The sequence below is a fragment of the Sminthopsis crassicaudata genome, chromosome 4 (genome assembly GCF_048593235.1).
Source record: "Sminthopsis crassicaudata isolate SCR6 chromosome 4, ASM4859323v1, whole genome shotgun sequence".
NCBI lineage: Eukaryota > Metazoa > Chordata > Mammalia > Dasyuromorphia > Dasyuridae > Sminthopsis > Sminthopsis crassicaudata.
The window spans coordinates 402,412,440-402,426,175 of NC_133620.1; the positions used below are offsets into that span (position 1 = coordinate 402,412,440).

General features: G+C 36.8%; 1 protein-coding gene across 1 annotated transcript in view; it reads right to left on the reverse strand.

Moving 5' to 3' along the window:
* Nucleotides 1-13,736, reverse strand: part of DNAH14 (dynein axonemal heavy chain 14) — a 347,573-nt gene that overhangs the window by 29,551 nt on the left and 304,286 nt on the right. The window contains 4 exon segments of the mRNA XM_074264888.1: nt 947-1,144; nt 6,136-6,363; nt 8,363-8,459; nt 10,564-10,774. Coding sequence (XP_074120989.1) covers nt 947-1,144; nt 6,136-6,363; nt 8,363-8,459; nt 10,564-10,774 — 734 coding nt within the window.

Sequence of the window (13,736 nt, forward strand, 5' to 3'; positions counted from 1 at the left end):
AATAATAGTGGTCTCCATGAATCTGAAGTACTGCTAAGTAAGCCTAGGTCCGGGGTCCCAAAGGCTGTGGGCTAAAGGGAAGCTTGTTTGTGGGGAGAGAAGAGGGGAGATGTTGTCCTCTGCCAACTCCAGGAAGCCATGGAAGATGATAGGGTTTGGGGGATGGAATATGTGGATGTAGACTAGCTCTCCTCCACCCAAAGATTCTATTGTATTGGAAAATATACAATAAATGCAATACTTAAACTTGAAAAAAAACTTGAAGTTTAATTGTGGAAATGAGTACACAGAAGGGCTGAAGCTTGTTAATTATTGTGAAGTACTATAGTTTTTTGTAGTTAATAGTTCTTGCAGATAAAATTGCACATAAGCAAATGCAAAATTCATATTTTGCTCAAATAGTTCCCTAACATATCAATCAATCTGCAATAAATTAATCTTTTCAAAACATCGGTTATAACAGAATTTACCATATTTGTATCTCAGGGTCCTTGCACATAGTAGGTGTCTAATAAATACTTGGCAATTAATTGTATCAATGGAAAATGAATGGTAATATTGCAAGGTTAGAAGTAAGCTTTTCCTTTAGTTCTGAGCCAGCTATTACCAAATACTTACCAACTTATTATCCTTGCTTCCTCAAGAGGAAGATACAGCAGACTTAGAGGGAAGAAAAAAGATGGAGAAAAAGAAAAGAAACGGAGGGTGAAGAAGCTTGGAGCATTTTCATATCCAAGATAAACAGGAGAGTACTTAGTATCTTCTTCATATGTCTTAAAGTAGAAATTCTTTATTACACCAAAGTCTGGTGCAATTTCCAATGAAGTATTTATTAAATTCTTTTTGATAATCACAATAATGGATATGTCAATAAAATCCATATGACAAAATTCAGCCTAAAAGATTTTTTAAAAATTAGGACTATTAGAAAAAATACTTTTCTTACCCCATTATCAGTAAAACTGAAGTCTTTCTTCAACACATCAGGATTACAAAATTTTTCTAGAAGTGCTAGCAAGCAGAGCCTATCCCAGCAATCTGTCACTCGGCCTCCATAAATTATTTCTCCTGTCAAATAATATATTGCTTCCCAAGGAATTTCTGACTTTTCAGCCAGGAGAATTGCCAACATTTTGATGGTGACCTTTCAAAAAAGAATTTAAATTAAATCATAGTTTTCATTTTAAATGTACTTCTTGACTTTATTTAGATGGCTTTTTGAGGCCAGGATAGACAATAAGAGAATAGTTTTTTATTTCTGGGGCAGTATTCTCTGGTTCCTTGATGTATCAGAATCTCTATAGGATCTTGCCTTGGGTAACTGCTCCAACACTAGAGAGTGGAAAGAGAACTGATTTTCGTTTGGAAATCTGGGTTCAGATAGGCCTCTGCCAATTCGACCTCCTACAATTCATTCCACCAGTCTGCTTAACCTGATGGGTGATGGGGTGGAGAGACAGCCTCTAGAATCTCTTCCAGTTCCAAATTTATGATTTTATGCCTTTGGAACTACTCTACAGTCTTGGGAATGGTGCTGTGTTAGATCTGAAGCCAAGCATTTCAATGCCTGCCTATGAGACATTGACAAAGAATCCCTTGGGAAAGAAAGAGATATTTGCATAATTTAATGGGAAGCTAGTGGCTCTCTATGTATATATGATTTTACCAAATCACATATGGGATATCTGGATGAGAATTCTGCTTTTTTAAGAAAATCAAATTTATACATCTTGCATACGAGAACAGTCAGGTAGTTTAAAAGAAAAGATGAATTTCATAAAATAACTACTATGGTGAGAGAGAGGGAGAAAGAAAGATACAGAGAGACTGGAAGGAAAGATTTGAAGGGGGAGAGAATTTGAGAAAAGAGGAGAGAGATTAAAAGAGTGAGGTAGGGAGAGAAACAGAGAGAAAGGGAGAAATAGAGAGGAGACAGAATGGGACACACAAAGATCCGCTGGATTGGGTTCAAGTTCTGCCTTTTATATTAACTAGCTTTGTGATCATGGGCAGATTTCACAGAGCTTTGGATAACTGTCTCTAACTATAATTTTACAGGTGAATTATTGATGGGCATCTTTGGAGTCTTCACCCCAATGAAATCCTAAGACTGGATGGGCCCTCCAACCCCTACCCCCCAAACCAAACCAAACTCCCAAATTATATTATCAGTAGCATAACTCTAGTCAACTCATAGAGCTCATATTAATGGAGGGGGACCAGTGCTTTAAATAACCTCAAACATTTAAATTAAGACTTAAAGAAATTCTTTCCCCCCCCCCCTTCAGATTGAGCTTTTTAAATAATAAGTTGCTCAAAGTGCTAGGCACCGAGGTAATTCAGGAAAGAGAGTGCTGAACTCAAAGTCAAGAGAATCTGAGTTTAAATTTGAACCCAGACACTAGCTAAGCAACCCCTTGTGATAGCCTCAGTTTTCCCAACTGTAAAATGGGAATAATAATAGCATCTCTCTCCCGTTTTTTGAGTTTAAATGAGATAATAAAGTGTTTAGCCTAGTATCTGGTATATAGTTGTTGAGTTGTGTCTGACTTTCTATGAGGGTTCTTTGTCAAGAAAAGATACTGGAGTGTTTTGCCATTTCCTTTTCCAGCCCATTTTATAGATGAGGAAACTGAGGCAAACAGGGTCAAGTGACTTGGCCAGGGTCACACAGTTAGTGTCTGAGGTCACATTTGAACTCAGTTCTTCTCTGTTTCTTCACTGCACCATCCAGCTGACCCTGGCACATGGTAGTAAGGTGCTTCATCGATTTCTGTTTCTTTCTTTCTGTTATGTACCCATAGGCAGCACAATGGGCCACGAGAGATATTTCTGAGTCCATTCTGAACATTGAGGTGAATCTGGCTGGGACAGGAAAACTCACAAGTGATAACAAGTTTCTTTTCTTTTCCTTTCTTTTCCTTTCTTTTCTTTTCTTTTCTTTTCTTTTCTTTTCTTTTCTTTTCTTTTCTTTTCTTTTCTTTTCTTTTCTTTTCTTTTCTTTTCTTTTCTTTTGTACTTGATGGCTGAACAAAACACTTGTCTCACAACATTCCTGAGTGATGGGCAATGCAAGTCCCATTAGCCTCCTTGTGCAGATGAGGAATCTGCATGGCTCAGAGTTTTAGTGACAAAACCTAGTAAGGGTGAAAACAGGAACCAAAACCTGGATTTTCTAAGATTTTTCTATTATCTTTAGCTAAGCTATTAACCTTGGAAACAAAAACCCATAAAAAAAAAAAAACCGAAAGGTTATCTGCATGGATCACTTACTCATTACTCTGGTAGTTAAGGCACTTCAGTACCACTAAATACTTGAAGCTTATCTTTATTATTGGCAAGTACAGAATGTTAAGTAATGGAAGGAACCCTGGCCATAATCTAAGCCATTAATCTCCAAATTACCTCATTAATACATGAAAAGACCTCTTCCTGTTCCCACTTAAAATGACGTTTTCAATAGTGTAGAGTTGTTTTTTTTTTTTTTTTTTTTTTTTTGTACTACTGCTAAATAAATATTGTTTCATCTTCATCTCATCCTTTTAATTTTTGTATGGAGTTTATAATATACAAAATTATTAGTAAAATAGAACAAGCAAATCATTTACAAATAAATAGGCATATTATTTATAAACATTGTTCAATCAAAATCCTGTAGTTTATAGACTGCTAGGTCACTTTCTTTCCATTATCTCTCTCTTTATTTTTTGTTTTGGATTTTTTTTCCCAATAGTATTTTATTTTCCTAAATATATGGAGAGTTTTCAGCATTCATTTTTGTAAGATTTTGTGTTCCAATTTTTTTCTCCTTCTTCCTCAAGATAGCAAGCAATCTGATTTAATTTATACATGTACAATATTTCTAAACATTTACATGTTTATGTTGTGCAAGAAAAATCAGACCAAAAGGGAAAAAATCATGAGAAAGAAAAAGCAAACCCCCTCCCAAAAAAACAAAACCAAAAACAAAGGTGAAAATACTTTGCTTCAATACACATCAGTTTCCATCATTTTCTCTCAGATGCAGAAGGCATTTTCTATCCCAACTCCATTGGAATTGTCTTGGATCACTGCATTGCTGACTCTCCTTCCATTTTCAAGGAGTTCAATGCCTGATTCACAATTTTCTTCTCTTTGCTTATTCTTATCTTCATACTAGGGAACTTCCATATTCACACTGATTCTAATCACTCAAATCATTATCTTGTTCAGTTTTTATGACCTACTTCTCTCCCCTATTCTCAGCCACATACACACAAATTATACCCTTGATCTATAAATGCACACCCTCCATGTTTCCCAAATCCCTTTACTTGACCATAATCTATTGACTTTCTTCTTCTCCCTCTGCCTTCCTTTACCAAACACTATTTGTTGTCTTCTATGACCTCTAATTCCTTGATCTCTCAGTGCTCCCAGTTCATGTTTCCTGCACTAGCCACTCTCTCCTTTTCTCCCCATCTTGATCCCTTGATAAGATACACTGACTTCTTCTCTTGAATGTCTGACTTCTTTCTAATATCACTGTTATATCCTACCAAGCCTCAGTCTGGGATCCCTTTTATCTGCTGTCTTTAGCAGATGAATATGTGATGAATAAAGGTGGAGAAAATCATGCAATTTCTGATTGATTCATTACACATTTATGTTACACAACTTTAAAGGGGTCTTCATTGTTGCTGGGCAATCCTTTTTAATGGAGTTCTTTCAACTTTTTAATTCCTATTCAAAATTTCCATGGCTCCCCTTTCCCCTACTCTCTCACATGAGAACTTTGCCTCATATATCACAGAAAAAACCTGAGGTCATTCACTATGAGCTTCTTCCTTAACTCACACCATTCAGATGCCTTCTGCCACTGCTTTCTTCTTTACTCCAATTTACTTGAAGAGATGGCTTTACTCCTCATCAAAGCAAACCACTCTAGCTCACAAGAGATCTCATTCCATCCTGTTTCCTCCATCATATTGTCCTCTGTCATCGCCATTCTATCACTTCACTCTCTTCCTGGCAACTGGCTCCTTGCCTATTGCCTACAATCATGTCCTTGTTTCCCCATCCTCAATAAACCCTCACTTAATTCTTCCAAATCTACTATTATCCCATATCTTTTCTGTTCTTTGTAACCAAACTTATTGAGGAGGTTGTCTACAATAAATGCCTCTGCTTTTTTTCCCTCTTACTTTATTCTTAACCCTTTACAATCTGGCTTCTGATTTCATCATTTTATTGAAACCTCACTCCAAAGTTACCAATGGTTTCTTAATTGTCAAACCCAATGATCTTTTGCCAATTCTCATTTTCCTTCACTCTTGTGCAGTCTTTGAAGTGGTTAATCATTTTCTTCCCTTTAATCTCTTCTCTCTAGGTTTTTAGGGCACCATTCTCTTCTACTGCTAGACCACTCTTTCTCAACCTCCTTTGCCGGATCCTCTTCCTGATCATGCCCTCTGACTATGGGTGTCTTTTAGGGGTCTGTGCTGGGGTCTCTTCTCTTCTCCTTCTACACTACTTCACTTGGTAATCTTATCAGTTCTTATGGATCTCCGTGCTGAGGATTCTTAGATCTACCTATCAAAATAGCTGAAAGTCAGTTGGAGAGATGAGATTGAAGGTCAATAGAGATTAGAGAACAGCTATTTTGAATGAGATGTTCATTAGGCATGTTGCTCAGTCAATTTTGTGTGTGGAGTGTTCTTGGTCAGGATACTAGTATAGTTTGCAATTTCCCCCTTCCACTCATTTTTACAGATAAGGAAAGTAAGGCAAATGGGGTTAACTAACTTGCTCACAGTCATGTAGCTACTAAGTGTCTGAGGCCAGATTTGAACTTGGGAAGATAAACCTTGATTCCAGTAGACATTTTAAACTCCAAATGTTCAAAACTGACATAATCTTTCTCTCTAAAGCTTCCCCCCTCATGACTTTCATATTATTGTAGAAAATATAACCATCCTTTTAGATCCTCAGATATAGTCTAGTATCATCCTTGACTTTTCACTATCTCTTACTAAATTCTCCATGCATTCATCCCCAAATTCAAGCTATTGCGAGGTTTTTACCTAGTTAGAAAAAGTTTTGGTATCAAGGAATTAATAGGATCTTATCTTTAAAAAATTCCCAAACTATACTCACCTCCAAATCTGAAGAACTAAATTCATATGGGACATTCCAGCCCAATGTTCCATACTTTTTTCTTTCATTGACTACAGCATTGAAGAAAGAGATGCTGAATAAAAGTTTTTTCCATGATGGTCCACATTTAGTGTTCTCATATATCTCTTCTGTTACCTCTCCACTGCCATGATACCCAAATGACTGAAGGAGATTTGCTTTCACACCCTGGGGAGATTCTACTGTTATCTTTAAAGAGTAGAAATAAAAGTAGTAGATGAAAGTAGCGTTCTTCATACTTCTACATCTAAGTTAATTTATTTTTTCTTTTTTGGCATTAATAAAGATAGAAAGTTTACTAATAAGTGGTCGGTCAATTTCCTTAAAGTTTTGAGAGGCAGGTACTATATTATTTTTTAATCTTTGTATTCTCAGCATCTCACATAATTGCAGACATACTATAACTTAGCACAGGAGTTTGAATATAATTTACAGGACTTAGTGGCAGATCAAAAATCTTGGTACATACATATATACACAGGTATATAAAACATGTTAAATGTATTTATATATATATGTGTGTGTGTATATATTTACATAAACACACACATACATACATACATACATACATATATATCCTGAGTATTGGTATAAGACTCTCTTCATTGGTGGAAAGAATGATTTATAGTTTCTGATTGCCTACAAGATGGGCAGAGTTGTTTTGACTTCAAAAAAATAATATTCCAGGATCCAGATCTTGTCTCCTTAGGAAGAGGCTTTGGAGAGGGACAATGACTTAGGTATGCCAGAAGAAAGGACTGGGAGAAATGACAAGACAGTTGGACTTGGTCTGACTGTAGTGGGAAAGGTCCTTATTTTCAGGAAAATGCAATTAAAATTAAAACCTCCTGTGTCTGTTAGGGACTTTTTCTCAATGCAATTTCCTCTATGTTTCTCCATTTTTATCAAAGTTTAAAGCAAATGTTAAATGTCCATTTCTCTTAAGTATAACCTGATTTTATGATTGGTGAATCATAATTAATTAGTTTGGTGGATTCTTTCACTAAAAAGACCATTTTTTTGTTTGAATGGATTATTTGGTTATACCAATTAAATCTTTTAGCACTGTCTAGATCTAGCCAATGTGAACATCATGGTAATGGGGGATAGGTATAAAAAAGGATAGATGAAATCCACTGATAATTCTAAGTTATGATTTTTTATTCAATTCTTTAAACTATGTTTTTGATAGATATTACATAAGCACTGTTTATAAATAATGTAAGTAATTTCACCTTGTTTCTCCCTATTAGATTTTCAGCTAAAGAAAATAAAACCCACAAACAAACAAACAAAAAGATTATCACCTAGATGAAGCTAGCCAGAACTGTGATGGAGTCAGCCTAAACTAGCTTCTGAGAATCTTGTTAAATTTTCAAGGCAATCATTTCAATTAAAAAATCAGGAAATGCTATAAATTAGGGACTGATTTTTTGCTTTATTGATTGTCCAAACAAAGTAATGTAGAAAAAGTTACCAATTCAGATTAAATTTAAAAGTTGACCCTATGCATATTTTCCTCCTATCACTTAACAGTACACACCTGACTTGGACCCTTTTTAATCTACAGTTTAATTTCCCATAACTCTTTAGAGCATTCTGTATTCTGAAGGCACTAAGTAAATGCGGATTTCCCCAGCTACCTTCTCATGAATTCTCACAAATTTTATAAATACCAAATCAAATGGCAAAAGCAAGGGCAGAAATCCTCCTCAAATGGAATACTCAGTTCCTAATAATTCTGAATGTGCTATAGTTGTGTGAAACATAAACAATTTAAACTGTAAAAACTCCTCTCTACTTACTCTACTTGCTGAATGATTGATAGCACCAAACCTTCTCTTCATCTTGCCTCAAAGTAAAGATTTAAAAATCTCCAGCACTTACACTAGGTTCTTCTGTCAATATTAAAATTTGTTCTTTTTAACACCTGAGCAGCATTCTTTCATAACTGATAGAATTCTAGCCTTGGAATCTCTATAGAGGGCTAAGTTAAAATCCTGCCTCTGACAGAAATTAGCTGCACAAGTCACTTCCTAGTACCTCTGGCACTTTCTAAGACTGTTACAAGGTACAAGTTAATTTTATGGTCTGCATTGATGAATGGTGAGGGGAGTTTTCACATCAGGAATTTCCCACAATCTGAATCCCTTTCCATCTCCTTCCCACCAAAACCCATAATTCTTACCTTCAAACTCTTCTGCAGAATAGCTATAGGGAAGGAATTGTCTGGTTTTGAGCTTAACCACAGTCTAAAGTCGGGGTCTAGTTTTGAAAAATTAAATCTGCAACATAATTAATTTATAAAATTGTTAGTATGAAAAATAAAACAAAGCATTATTGTTATATATATACATATATATATATATAATTATAATTATATAAATAATAATGATAGCATTATTGAGCTAGAACACAAATGAGGGATCATTTTAATATCAAAGGTCCTTCTTATTTGGCTAACAGTTTTTTGTATATATTCTACAAGTCTTCCCCAATTTTAAGGACAAAATTGAAGTTTCTTTTTCTTTGCATTATTTTTCCTCTGTAAATTTCCTATAATTGACAACCCAGAATCTGCAGGAAGGGGAGCCTGAGCATTGCTGTAATGCTGGGTATCTCTTGTAAACGGGGTAAGGAGGCTGCAACTTTTTAGGAAAGAATTATCATTCAGGCAACTATGTCAGAAAAACTGAAAAGGTCTAGCTGGTAGCTCAATTATGGCGCTCCTTAGTGGCTATAATTGATATCGCATCTAGCTAATTTTTATTTGCTGTGCCTCTGAAAGAATAAAAGCACTATTGTGTGTGTGTGTGTGTGTGTGTGTGTGTTGGAGGGAGGAGGTGTAAAGATGATGTAAAAGTGAGGGACACTGGGCTTAGAGCACCTGTTAGGTTTCCTACTTTCTTTAAGTGTCATGGTCTGACTTTAGTGGTAGAGAGTCTCAATTTCCAGGAAAGTTGAATTAATTTTAAGTGGGTCCTATATATTTTTATAAATGTAAATCTGTCAAACAATATGTCATTAATCTCAGATATTGATTGCTCTTCAGTTAAAAACCAGTCAACTAAATTTCATTTATACCAGTACAGGATGCAGAGATTGAATTTCTGGGAATTCTTTTTGGTTAGGGAATTGAAGGAATTAGGAGAGGAAGTGCTTAATTGTGGGAATTGTATGAACCACACTGACTTCATCTTGGGATTCAATTCTGAAAGTACTTCAGTTCCTTTTCTGTTCCATTATGGGTCCAGTTCAATTTCTACCTTGTGAGAAATAAAACTTGATTCAACTGTGGGATTTGGGAGAAAACTTTATTGCTTTATCTGAACCTATCTCTGCATGGTTGGGCAACTGAACGACCTCTGCTTGCTTTTAGAGACCCTTAACCAAGGACCTTGGTTATGCTGACCAAAACCCCAGCCAGATCCAAAGATGGATCTCACAATTCATGTGACATCTGAAAACTGGCCAGATCAAATACTGATCAATCAGTTGTTGCCTCCAAGTTCTTTGGATTGTTTGTACACATTCGTGGGGAGTGGGCCACCTCTTTTTCTGAATTCAGGGAATTGTCCCTATTTACTCTGTCCTTCCCAATTTGGGAAGTCTCTAATCATTCCTCCAATTAGGAATCAATTAACCTAATGTTGTATTGTTTACTTTTAATTAATTAACTTTCTTTAATTTATTGCTTTTGATGTATATGTCTGTCTCCCCCTGTGTTCAGAGTTAGGCAATGGGCATATACTGCTTATAAACCAATATGTTTGGAAGATTGAACCTTTCTCAATCATTTTATCTTTCACCCGTCACATTGGGATGCAAAACTGAATTCTATGAAAGGGAAAATGTGTGGAGCCAGAGAGGTGAAGATTAGCCAGGACATAACTGTGTCCCATAGTTTGAAGACCCAATACAGGAAATACTTTTTAGTATACACCTAGGAATACTCATCAGTATTGAAAGGCAGGCTAATAATGCAATTCATGCTGTTTTGTTAAAAACATAAAACCTGGAATGATCTTGCTATTATAGACTTTAGCATTTTGTGACTTGATGCCTGAAATCACTACTGATCAAACTGAAGTGATCTGAACAAACTTCAAATAATTTTTTTAAATGAGCTATAGTTTCTTAGTGGTATATATGAAAATGACAGTTGGATATGTCACTCTCATATAAGGCATTTTTCATTATTCAAGGGTATGCTAGTCTTTTCATACAAAATATCTTTAATTCCTGTTTCAATCTTGTAAATGCTAACAGACTGATCACTAATACCACAGTATAGATTTATAATCATTGCATAGGATTTACTTTTCACTTTTTTAAGCAATAAATTTAATCTGATCCTTCAAATTGGGTAAACAAATTAAAAGAACTTACCCATCAATAATTGCACACAATCTTGGCATAAAGGATGCAGCAAGATGGCAGTTCTGAAGAAAGACCCATTGGCCCTGCTTTATTTTTGCCTTGTAGATTAATTCTTCAGCTTTAATTCCTTGGCCACGTCCTAAAGAAATCATGGTCACATGATCTGTAGTTCCTTTCATCTCCTGTGCAAATCTCAGCAGGAGAGTTGTCGGATCTGTTCCTGTATAACAACATTGAATATAATTTCATTAAATTAAATTAAACTCAATTCAATGGGAGACTTTTATTCAATGCTCACATTGTGCATATAAGATACTATGCTGAGTGCTGAGGATACAAAGATACTTTGAGTTTTATTTATCAATTCTTCAGTCTTTTTCACTTCCAATTTTTCTATTTCTCCTCCAATTTTTATATTTTCTTCTTTTGTACTTCTTTTAGATCTGTTTATTTATTAGTCTAATTTTAAAATGCATATTTAGTTCATTAATCTTCTTTTTTGTTACTATATGTATTAGGCCTATAAACTGCTTTAGCTGTGTTCCAGAAAAGTTGATATGCTGTTTCATCGTTATCATTTTTGTCTACATAATTATCATTCATTTCTATGACTTATTCTTTGACCCACTTATTATTTAGAATTTCATTCTTAATTTGAGTCTAGATCTTTAGTTTGTGCTCTTTGAACTGGTTACTGTGTTTGAACTGATTATCTGTAAAGGATATGATTTTTTTTTCCTGAAGCAATCGGGGTTAAGTGACTTTCCCAGGGTCACATAGCTAGGAAGTGTTAAGTGTCTGAGGTCACATTTGAACTCAGGTTCTCCTGACTTCAGGGCTGGTGCTCTATCCACTGCGCCACCTAGCTGCCCTAAAGAATGGCTAGTTTTTGCCAAAGTTTCATGTGGTGCTGAGATGTACATATATTCTTTAGCAATCCTGTTTAGATGATATTATATATCATAATTTATCTAGCAATTTGGTCAATTCTAAATTTTCTCTTTTCTTTGTCTTTGTTAGATTTGTATATAACAGAGAAGCACATTAAAAACTTCTATTATTATTGTATTATTATATCTTTTTAAAGTCAGCTTATTTTTTATTTTATTATGAATTTAGATTTAGATGGAGCAAATAAGTTTAATATTGATATTGATTGGTTTGTCTATTATTTTTATTAACATAATAGAGTTTTATCTTTTTATGCTGTATTTTGTTTTGGTTTGAGTCTGATAGCATGAACATAACTCTTGATTTTTTTTCTATTTATGTGATCCATAATGAATTTAATTTTTATTCTGTGTATGTCTTTGCTTCATAGTTATATTTCTTGTAAGTTACAGATTGTGAGATTTTTTTTTTTATCCAATCTGTCACTCTTTCATTTCATAGGATTGTTTCATTGTTCAGTGGTATGTGATTGTACATGACTTTACCCATGGTATTTTATTGGCAAAGATACTGGAATGATTTGCCATTTCAATGCGTCCCCATTTTACAGATATGGAACTGGCAAATAAAGGTTAAGTGACTTGTCCAGGATTATATAACTGATAAGTGTCTGGGGCTGGATTTAAACTGAGATCTTTCTGACTTCAGGTGCAGTACTTTATCCACTGCACCACCTAACTCTTCCATTGGATGATTTACTCCATTCATATTTAAAGTTATGATATTTATATTTTCTTCCATGTATATCTCTTTTTTTTCCGAGTTAGGACTTTGTTTTTATTTCTATAAAGATGAATAATGATCATAGTAACTGACATTTATGTCATTTCATAACTTGTTAGTGAATGGACATAACAGCCCAACTGAAATGTAAAGATTTACTAATAGTAGAAGTAATGGGAAAAGAGAAGAGTTGATAAATGTAAGAGGTATGAAGGAAGAATGGGAGAACTTGGCATGTTATTAGAAATGGGGGCTGAAGGTGGAACAAAATTTTGAGGTTTCTAACATAAGTAATTGGGGGTTTCCATTAAGGGAAATAGAAAAGTTAGTTTTGGGGGAAGATTTTTGACAAGTTAAATTTTAGAGGAAAGATGAAGTCCAGAAGGCAGTAGGGGATGGGGGGAGGGAGGGAGAAAGATAAGCCAGTAAAGAAATAGAGAAAAAGTTAGTAACTGAACTTAACACATATTTATGAAGAATATGTCTTTGAAATATATCAGATTTGTGGCTCTAACAAGTTATTTCACTTCTTGAGTGCTCACTAATATTGGTAAATGGAATGTTCTCCTTCCTTTCCCTTCCCTTCCCTTCTTCCCCACTCTTTCCCTTCCCTTCCCTTCCCTTCCCCTCCCTTCCCTTCCCCCTTCCCTTCCCCCTTCCCTTCCCTTCCCCCTTCCCTTCCCTTCCCCCTTCCCTTCCCTTACCCCTTCCCTTCCCTTACCCCTTCCCTTCCCCCTTCCCTTCCCCCTTCCCTTCCCCCTTCCCTTCCCTTCCCTTCCCTTCCCTTCCCCCTTCCCTTCCCCCTTCCCTTCCCCCTTCCCTTCCTTTCCCTTCCCTTCCCTTACCCCTTCCCTTCCCTTACCCCTTCCCTTCCCTTACCCCTTCCCTTCCCTTCCCCCTTCCCTTCCCCCTTCCCTTCCCCCTTCCCTTCCCCCTTCCCTTCCCTTCCCTTCCCCCTTCCCTTCCCCCTTCCCTTCCTTTCCCTTCCCTTCCCTTCCCTTCCCCCTTCCCTTCCCCCTTCCCCCTTCCCTTCCCCCTTCCCTTCCCCCTTCCCTTCCCCCTTCCCCCTTCCCTTCCCCCTTCCCTTCCCCCTTCCCTTCCCCCTTCCCCCTTCCCTTCCCCCTTCCCTTCCCCCTTCCCTTCCCCCTTCCCTTCCCCCTTCCCTTCCCCTTTCCCCTTTCCCCTTTCCCCTTTCCCCTTTCCCCTTTCCCCTTTCCCCTTTCCCCTTTCCCCTTTCCCCTTTCCCCTTTCCCCTTTCCCCTTTCCCCTTTCCCCTTCCCCCTTCCCCCTTCCCCCTTCCCCCTTCCCCCTTCCCCCTTCCCCCTTCCCCCTTCCCCCTTCCCCCTTCCCCCTTCCCCCTTCCCCCTTCCCCCTTCCCCCTTCCCCCTTTCCCCTTTCCCCTTCCCCCTTCCCCCTTTCCCCTTCCCCCTTCCCCCTTCCCCCTTCCCCCTTCCCCCTTCCCCCTTCCCCCTTCCCCCTTCCCCCTTCCCCCTTCCCTTCCCTTCCCC